Source organism: Oncorhynchus mykiss, chromosome 13 (assembly GCF_013265735.2).
Source record: "Oncorhynchus mykiss isolate Arlee chromosome 13, USDA_OmykA_1.1, whole genome shotgun sequence".
NCBI lineage: Eukaryota > Metazoa > Chordata > Actinopteri > Salmoniformes > Salmonidae > Oncorhynchus > Oncorhynchus mykiss.
The window spans coordinates 15,132,289-15,142,288 of record NC_048577.1 but is presented as its reverse complement, the minus strand read 5'-3'; the positions used below and the strand labels follow the sequence as shown (position 1 = coordinate 15,142,288).

At 52.5% G+C, this 10,000-nt stretch overlaps 1 protein-coding gene across 1 annotated transcript; it reads left to right on the top strand.

Annotated features, from left to right (window-relative positions):
* Positions 1-748: 748 nt before the first annotated feature.
* LOC118938532 (trichohyalin-like) lies at positions 749-6,687 on the top strand (the record flags this gene model as incomplete). Its single annotated transcript, XM_036942597.1, has 8 exons — positions 749-975; positions 1,115-1,479; positions 1,529-1,754; positions 1,926-2,244; positions 2,470-2,590; positions 2,734-2,909; positions 6,297-6,549; positions 6,683-6,687. Coding segments are annotated over 8 exons (1,692 nt in total), but the record flags the coding sequence as incomplete, so codon positions are not given.
* Between the last annotated feature and the right edge of the window lie 3,313 nt (positions 6,688-10,000).

Here is a 10,000-nt window from a genome sequence, read left to right as displayed (position 1 = left end):
CCCAAAGTCATTTGTGAAATAATTGGTCCTTAAATCAAAGTATTTGTTCCGGTAATGTTTTTGTTAACAATATGACCAAATAAATGTCAGTGAACATTATAAGCCAGCATAATAGCCTATACAGGTATATAATTAACCTTCTGATTACATAGCTTACAAACTGGTAGAAACAGTCAGCTCTGTACTTTACAACCAGCAGGTCTAGGCTGGTGTTCGTAGTTTGTCCTAATGGTTGGTTGTCTGGTATGCTAGCTAGAGCACATAGTGTGTACACACACCTACAAACACACACATACGGACACACACACATACGGACACACACACACACACACGCACACGCACACAATTGCAGAGTAGTCTTGACGGTGACTTGAGTCTGAGCCAAGCTGTTGCTGATATCTGTAAGATATGAGTCAAAGTGTCAACGCTCCAATCAATCATTTCTCAGGCGTCTCAATTCCCTCCGTTGTCTTCCCTCAGTCTTCCTCTCCTCCTTTCCTTTATCTTTTTATTACCCCTCAATTAGGTCTTATCTGTTGTGGTAAACTTGGCCCTCTACTTCCTTATCTCAGAGACTTGGCCGACCAAGGGTCTCTGGTGTCAGGAAAGAAAAGGAGAGGGAGAGAGGAAAGAGGAGAGGAGAGAGGAGAGAGGAGAGAGAAAGAGAGGAGAGAGAAAGACAGGCGAGAGAAGAGAGAAAGAGAGGAGAGAGAAAGAGAGGAGAGAGAAAGACAGGCGAGAGAAGAGAGAGAGAGAAAGAGAGGAGAGAGAAGAGAGAAGAGAGAAAGAGAGGAGAGAGAAAGACAGGCGAGAGAAGAGAGAGAGAGAAAGAGAGGAGAGAGAAAGAGAGGAGAGAGAAGAGAGAAGAGAGAAAGAGAGGAGAGAGAAGAGAGAAAGAGAGAAGAGAGAAAGAGAGGAGAGAGAAGAGAGAAGAGAGAAAGAGAGGAGAGAGAAAGAGAGGCGAGAGAAAGACAGGCGAGAGAAGAGAGAAGAGAGGAGAGAGAAGAGAGAAAGAGAGGAGAGAGAAGAGAGGAGAGAGAAGAGAGAAAGAGAGAAGAGAGAAAAAGAGGCGAGAGGAGAGAGAAGAGAGGAGAGAGAAGAGAGAAGAGAGGAGAGAGAAGAAAGAAAGAGAGGAGAGAGAAGAGAGGAGAGAGAAGAGAGAAGAGAGGAGAGAGAAGAGAGAAAGAGAGAAGAGAGAAAGAGAGGTGAGAGGAGAGAGAAGAGAGGAGAGAGAAGAGAGAAAGAGAGAAGAGAGAAAGAGAGGCGAGAGGAGAGAGAAGAGAGAAGAGAGGAGAGAGAAAGAGAGAAGAGAGAAAGAGAGGAGAGAGAAGAGAGAAGAGAGAAGAGAGAAAGAGAGAAGAGAGAAAGAGAGGAGAGAGGAGAGAGAAGAGAGAAGAGAGGAGAGAGAAGAGAGAAAGAGAGGAGAGAGAAGAGAGAAGAGAGAAGAGAGGAGAGAGAAGAGAGAAGAGAGAAAGAGAGGCGAGAGGCGAGAGGAGAGAGAAGAGAGAAGAGAGGAGAGAGAAGAGAGAAGAGAGGAGAGAGAAGAGAGAAGAGAGAAAGAGAGAAGAGAGAAAGAGAGGAGAGAAGAGAGAAGAGAGAAGAGAGGAGAGAGAAGAGAGAAAGAGAGGAGAGAGAAAGACAGGCGAGAGAAGAGAGAGAGAAGAGAGAAGGGAGAAGAGAGGAGAGAGAAGAGAGAAAGAGAGGAGAGAGAAGAGAGGAGAGAGAAGAGAGAAAGAGAGAAGAGAGAAAGAGAGGTGAAAGGAGAGAGAAGAGAGGAGAGAGAAGAGAGAAGAGAGGAGAGAGAAGAAAGAAAGAGAGGAGAGAGAAGAGAGGAGAGAGAAGAGAGAAGAGAGGAGAGAGAAGAGAGAAAGAGAGAAGAGAGAAAGAGAGGCGAGAGGAGAGAGAAGAGAGGAGAGAGAAGAGAGAAAGAGAGAAGAGAGAAAGAGAGGCGAGAGGAGAGAGAAGAGAGGAGAGAGAAGAGAGAAAGAGAGGAGAGAGAAAGAGAGGCGAGAGGAGAGAGAAGAGAGAAGAGAGGAGAGAGAAAGAGAGAAGAGAGAAAGAGAGGAGAGAGAAGAGAGAAGAGAGGAGAGAGAAGAGAGAAAGAGAGAAGAGAGAAAGAGAGGAGAGAGGAGAGAGAAGAGAGAAGAGAGGAGAGAGAAGAGAGAAGAGAGAAAGAGAGAAAGAGAGGAGAGAGAAGAGAGAAGAGAGGAGAGAGAAGAGAGAAGAGAGAAAGAGAGGCGAGAGGCGAGAGGAGAGAGAAGAGAGAAGAGAGGAGAGAGAAGAGAGAAGAGAGGAGAGAGAAGAGAGAAAGAGAGAAGAGAGAAAGGGAGGAGAGAGAAGAGAGAAGAGAGAAGAGAGGAGAGAGAAGAGAGAAGAGAGAAAGAGAGGCGAGAGGAGAGAGAAGAGAGGAGAGAGAAGAGAGAAAGAGAGAAGAGAGAAAGAGAGGCGAGAGGAGAGAGAAGAGAGGAGAGAGAAGAGAGAAAGAGAGAAGAGAGAAAGAGAGGAGAGAGGAGAGAGAAGAGAGAAAGAGAGGCGAGAGGAGAGAGAAGAGAGAAAGAGAGGCGAGAGGAGAGAGAAGAGAGAAAGAGAGGCGAGAGGAGAGAGAAGAGAGGAGAGAGAAGAGAGAAAGAGAGAAGAGAGAAAGAGAGGCGAGAGGAGAGAGAAGAGAGAAGAGAGGAGAGAGAAGAGAGAAGAGAGAAAGAGAGGAGAGAGAAGAGAGAAGAGAGGAGAGAGAAGAGAGAAAGAGAGAAGAGAGAAAGAGAGGAGAGAGGAGAGAGAAGAGAGAAGAGAGGAGAGAGAAAAGAGAAGAGAGAAAGAGAGGAGAGAGAAGAGAGAAGAGAGAAGAGAGGAGAGAGAAGAGAGAAGAGAGAAAGAGAGGAGAGAGAAGAGAGGAGAGAGAAGAGAGGAGAGAGAAGAGAGAAAGAGAGGCGAGAGGAGAGAGAAGAGAGAAAGAGAGGCGAGAGGAGAGAGAAGAGAGAAAGAGAGGAGAGAGAAGAGAGGAGAGAGAAGAGAGAAAGAGAGAAGAGAGAAAGAGAGGAGAGAGGAGAGAGAAGAGAGAAGAGAGAAGAGAGAAAGAGAGGCGAGAGAAGAGAGAAGAGAGAAAGAGAGGAGAGAGAAGAGAGGAGAGAGAAGAGAGAAAGAGACAAAGAGAGGCGAGAGGAGAGCGAGAAAAAATAAAATAAGTGAAAAACCCTTCTTGGTAAATGAGTGAAATCCCCTCAGACACTGTGAGGAAGCTGGCTTCTCTTTTTCTTTACTCTTTACTCTTTTTCTCCCTCCCTCTCTCCCTCTCTCTTCTCTCCTTCCTTGTCTTCTCTGGCTACCGAGGAAGGCTGGAGGATATTGTAATATACTGCTGTATATGAGCCAAGGTTTACGTAATAAGGATGTTTGTAATGTCTTGAAACACACCCTTGGTAGTTGACCACATTTTTTTAAGCACGAAAAGTAACTGTTGAAATAGTAGTCAGGACAGTTCAGAATCGGCACCATCACCTCTGAACTGCTCAGGGGTGCTGTAACTGTTTGATGCATACAAGGCATCTACACCATCCACTAGTTATTGATGATGGTGAACCACTCGTTTAGCCCCTCCCTCCCATTACCTCCAGCCATCGACCCACCCCACCCCCACCCCCTGTTCCTGACTGGTCAGAGAGTTGACGTGTAAGGGAGGGATAGAGGTGGAGAGACCTTGGCCTTGTGGCCTGACCCCAGCTGTCTGGGCCTATCCACCCCGTACATCTGTGCATATGTGTGTGTGTGCATGCGTGCATGTGTGTGTGTGTGACGGTCAGAGACTACCATTGTGCTCAGGGGGGCCAGGGGTATACAGAAACAAGGCGTGACCAGAGCAGAGTGACAAGTATTGATCATCGACCAGCACACATGCTTAATGCCTGTGTACCTTAGGGAGGAGGGAGGAGGGAGGCTGGGTCTGTCTGGAGAGAGAGAGAGAGAGAGAGAGAGAGAGAGAGAGAGAGAGAGAGAGAGAGAGAGAGAGAGGGAGGGGGAGGGAGGGAGGGACAGAGATATAGAGGGAGGTACTGAGATATAGAAAGAGGGACTGAGATATAGAGGCAGGGGGAGGAAGGGAGGGAGGGAGGGAGAAAGAGAGGCAGGGACTGAGATATAGAGGGAGGGGGAGGACGGAAGGGAGGGACTGAGATATAGAGGCAGGGGGAGGAAGGGAGGGAGAAAGAGAGGCAGGGACTGAGATATAGAGGGAGGGGGAGGACGGGAGGGAGGGACTGAGATATAGAGGGAGGGGGAGTATGGGAGGGAGGGACTGAGATATAGAGGGAGGGGGAGGAAAGGAGGGAGGAAGAAAGAGAGGGAGGGACTGAGATATACATCCCTTGTATCCCTTGTATGTCTCCGCTTTGAGAGTGATCACATAGGGGCGATTGTTTTCAACAAAACTAGAACTAAAACTAAAACTTCTAGTCCAGGCCATGGCTAGGATCCACCCTATAGGTCAATATCAATAGCTCGTAAATCATCCCTTTATTACCTCAAATCTAATTGCCGATAGAAATAGAACCAACAGCATGGCCTTACTGACCTGAACGGGGAAATACAGTGGCTATAATTATATTATTACCACCTCATTAGCTGAACGGTTCTCATTGGACGGATGCTGTTTACACTGGAGTGGTGAAGAATGCTGTGATGTCAGAGGGGGAGAGAGAGGTACATTTTTCGGGGGGTCCCCCATCTTCTCCCCGCTACCCTGCTCCTCTGTTCTTCAGTGTGGGACGGCCTCCTCGCCAGCTCAGACAAATTGATTTGCAAAGGTCCAAAGCTGCCAGGCCCTGTGAGCCCCTTTACGCATACAGAACGCTCCCCTCACAGGAACACAATGACAGAGTCCAACAAAAGAGGAGAGGAGAGAGGGATGAGGAGGGGTGTGGGGAGGGGGGACACCAGGCCAAACTCAGCAGGACAGAGGGAACTGGGCTGGTTCAGAGTCCATGATACAACCCCCTCCCCTCCACCCTCTCCTTGGCCCCCTATCCCTGTCTGGTTGGAAAGGTCAGTGTGTGTCTGGGAACGGGGCCCCCCCCCCCCCCCCCCCCCCCAACCACCAACACCCCCCTTCTCTTCTTTATTGAAGGATACTATTATTCAGCAACACTTAATACGCTAATAGGCTAGGACAACACACACACACACACACACACACACACATGCATACACAGACACACACACACACATGCATACACACACATGCATACACACACACGCATGCATACACACACATGCATACACACACGCATGCATACACACACATGCATACACACACGCATGCATACACACACACACACATGCATACACACACTTGCATACACACACACACACATGCATACACACATGCATACACACACACATGCATACACACACACACACATGCATACATACACACACATGCATACACACACGCACATGCATACACACACACACATGCATACACACACACACACACATGCATACACACACACATGCATACACACACACACACACACACACACACACACACACACATGCATATGTACACATATGTCTGGAAGGGTCTTCGATTGAAAGGGAGGGCAGTTTGAAAGAGATTTATATATGTTGATCAGCCTGGACTGGCCCCCCCAGACAATGCCCCCCCCCCCCCCCCCCCCCTCCCCCCACCAGCTCTGGTCTGAATAAAAGAACGATCACATTCACATGGAGAACGCGGACCGTTATTACGGCCCCTTCATCTCCTTACCATGTAAATAACAACACTCACTAGCCCCCCCCTCCCCCCAAAGTTGCTATGACAATAAACACGATTAGAATCAGACTATTCATATTTATCATAATAATAGTTATAATGACACAGTTAGGATCATTCCCAGACGAGTTACACTCTCCCAAACGTTTACTGAGCTGTCGTGCTGCACGTTTACAGAGAATATAGGAACTTATGGAATCAAAAACATCTCAAAGGAAAACAATGAACTTGACCCTTTCAAAGTTCCTGGTGTGTGTGTCACCTCACACCATCATGTCTTCCTAACATGGGTCATCTGTTACAACTGCTCTAAGTGACTGGTAGCTTCTATTTTCGTCTGCCAGGAGGAGAGAAGGCGGGACAGATGTACAGTTATTGAGTTTATGTGTGTGTGTGTGTGTGTATGTGTGTGTGTGTGTGTATGTATGTGTGTGTGTGTGTGTGTGTGTGTGTGTGTGTGTGTGTGTGTGTGTGTGTGTGTATTCATGTGCGTCCCACTGCTCTGTCTGGTCTTCTTCCCTTTCTCCTGAAGCCCCTGAGACTCTACAGCAGTAGTAGAGTAGAGGACGGAAACCCAGACACCCTGGTTAAGAACTGGCTGACCCTGGATGAGACGATCCTAGCAGACTACCAGAGAGAGGGGGAGGGACCAGGGAGGACGTCTGTGGAGAGGGGAGACCAGTGGTCCAGCTGGCTAGAGGACGGGGGAGAACCCCACCTCTCCTCTCATTCCCCCTCCCTCCCCCTTCCCGTCCGTCGTCAGCTCTTGCACTTTGAACTCTGCAGTAGGAATGTTTTTTAGCATCCGTGGGTCAATATAAGTGTAGGTCTGGTTAATGGTGTCTCCTTCACTCGTCCTCTCTCTCTCTCTGCAAGGTTTCACTGCTAACTGGTGTTTTCATTGTGTTGGTTTTCCAGTATGAAGGGACCTCCCCCCCATGAGGAAGTCCTCTGGACCAGCTGCCTTGAGGGAGGGAGGTAGCAGACACAACACAGAGACGGCCCTGGCAGCGGACAATGAACTAGACAAATAAATCACGAGCCATGTGTGAAGAACAGAAAGAGAGAGAGGTAGATATGAGAGATAGAGAGAGATAAGTAGAGAGATAGATATGAGAGATAGAGAGAAAGATATGATATATAGATATGAGATAGATAGAGAGAAAAGTGCATGCATTTGTCCATGTATGTCTGGGTTTGTGTCTGAGTACAGGAGTGTGTGTGTGTGTGTGTGTGTGTGTGTGTGTGTGTGTGTATATCTGCATATTGTCCATGTATTGTGTGAGTAGAGACAACAGGGCCAACAGAGGTCAGAGTTCACTGGGTCTGCAACCCTCCACTCTGTCTGGTAAGGGTTTCGGTCTCTGGGTCTACATGTCCCTGACGGCCACACACACACACCAGTGGTCACAAACACACCCCGGTGGGCGTCCTGCCAGCCCAGCCAGCCCGTTCCTGCCCCAGACCTGCCCTTGATCCAGGTCACAGGAGACCCCAATCATCCCCATCTCCTCCCCTTTAGAACCCCCTGCTGCTTCTCCCTAGAACCCCCTCTGTGGCCCATCCCAGCCCCCCCTCTCTCTCAAGTCCCCATCTCTCCCCAGTCCCCATCTCTCCCAAGCCCCCTTCTCACCCCAGTCCCCATCTCTCTCCAGTCCCCATCTCTCCCCAGCCCCCATCTCTCCCCAGTCCCCATCTCTCCCCAGCCCCCATCTCTCCCCAGTCCCCATCTCACCCCAGTCCCCATCTCTCCCCAGTTCCCATCTCTCCCCAGCCCCCATCTCTCCCCAGTCCCCATCTCTCCCCAGCCCCCATCTCTCCCCAGTCCCCATCTCACCCCAGTCCCCATCTCTCCCCAGTTCCCATCTCTCCCCAGCCCCCATCTCTCCCCAGTCCCCATCTCTCCCCAGTCCCCATCTCTCCCCAGCCCCCATCTCTCCCCAGTCCCCATCTCTCCCCAGTCCCCGTCTCTCCCCAGCCCCCGTCTCTCCCCAGTCCCCATCTCTCCCCTGTCCCCATCTCTCCCCAGTCCCCATTTCTCCCCAGTCCCCATCTCTCCCCAGTCCCCATCTCTACCAATCCCCCATCTCTCCCCAGTCCCCATCTCTCCCCAGCCCCCATCTCTCCCCAGTCTCCATCTCTCCCCAGTCCCCATCTCACCCCAGTCCCCATCTCTCCCCAGTTCCCATCTCTCCCCAGCCCTCATCTCACCCCAGTCCCCATCTCATCCCAGTCCCCATCTCTCCCCAGTCTAAATCTCTTCCAAGCCCCCATTTCTCCCCAGTCCCCATCTCTCCCCAGTCCCCATCTCTACCAAGCCCCCATCTCTCCCCAGTCCCCATCTCTCCCCAGCCCCCATCTCACCCCAGTCCCCATCTCTCCCCAGTCCCCATCTCTCCCCAGTTCCCATCTCTCCCCAGCCCTCATCTCTCCCCAGTCCCCATCTCATCCCAGTCCCCATCTCTCCCCAGTCCCCATCTCTACCAAGCCCCCATCTCTCCCCAGTCCCCATCTCTCTCCAGTCCCCATCTCTCCCCAGCCCCCATCTCTCCCCAGTCCCCATCTCTCCCCAGTCCCCATCTCTCTCCAGCCCCCATCTCTCCCCAGTCCCCATCTCTCCCCTGTCCCCATCTCTCCCCAGTCCCCATTTCTCCCCAGTCCCCATCTCTCCCCAGTCCCCATCTCTACCAATCCCCCATCTCTCCCCAGTCCCCATCTCTCCCCAGCCCCCATCTCTCCCCAGTCCCCATCTCACCCCAGTCCCCATCTCTCCCCAGTTCCCATCTCTCCCCAGCCCTCATCTCACCCCAGTCCCCATCTCATCCCAGTGCCCATCTCTCCCCAGTCCCCATCTCTACCAAGCCCCCATTTCTCCCCAGTCCCCATCTCTCTCCAGTCCCCATCTCTCCCCAGCCCCCATCTCTCCCCAGTCCCCATCTCTCCCCAGCCCCAATCTCTCCCCAGTCCCCATCTCTCCCCTGTCCCCATCTCTCCCCAGTCCCCATTTCTCCCCAGTCCTCATCTCTCCCCAGCCCCCATCTCTCCCCAGTCCCCATCTCACCCCAGTCCCCATCTCTCCCCAGTTCCCATCTCTCCCCAGCTCCCATCTCTCCCCAGTCCCCATCTCTCCCCAGTCCCCATCTCTCCCCAGTCCCCATCTCTCCCCAGCCCCCATCTCTCCCCAGTCCCCATCTCTCCCCAGTCCCCATCTCTCCCCAGCCCCCGTCTCTCCCCAGTCCCCATCTCTCCCCTGTCCCCATCTCTCCCCAGTCCCCATTTCTCCCCAGTCCCCATCTCTCCCCAGTCCCCATCTCTACCAATCCCCCATCTCTCCCCAGTTCCCATCTCTCCCCAGCCCCCATCTCTCCCCAGTCCCCATCTCACCCCAGTCCCCATCTCTCCCCAGTTCCCATCTCTCCCCAGCCCTCATCTCACCCCAGTCCCCATCTCATCCCAGTCCCCATCTCTCCCCAGTCTCCATCTCTTCCAAGCCCCCATTTCTCCCCAGTCCCCATCTCTCTCCAGTCCCCATCTCTCCCCAGCCCCCATCTCTCCCCAGTCCCCATCTCTCCCCAGCCCCCATCTCTCCCCAGTCCCCATCTATCCCCTGTCTCCATCTCTCCCCAGTCCCCATTTCTCCCCAGTCCCCATCTCTCCCCAGTCCCCATCTCTACCAAGCCCCCATCTCTCCCCAGTCCCCATCTCTCCCCAGCCCCCATCTCACCCCAGTCCCCATCTCTACCCAGTCCCCATCTCTCCCCAGTTCCCATCTCTCCCCAGCCCTCATCTCTCCCCAGTCCCCATCTCATCCCAGTCCCCATCTCTCCCCAGTCCCCATCTCTACCAAGCCCCCATCTCTCCCCAGTCCCCATCTCTCTCCAGTCCCCATCTCTCCCCAGTCCCCATCTCTACCAATCCCCCATCTCTCCCCAGTCCCCATCTCTCCCCAGCCCCCATCTCTCCCCAGTCCCCATCTCACCCCAGTCCCCATCTCTCCCCAGTTCCCATCTCTCCCCAGCCCTCATCTCACCCCAGTCCCCATCTCATCCCAGTGCCCATCTCTCCCCAGTCCCCATCTCTACCAAGCCCCCATTTCTCCCCAGTCCCCATCTCTCTCCAGTCCCCATCTCTCCCCAGCCCCCATCTCTCCCCAGTCCCCATCTCTCTCCAGTCCCCATCTCTCCCCAGCCCCCATCTCTCCCCAGTCCCCATCTCTCCCCAGCCCCCATCTCTCCC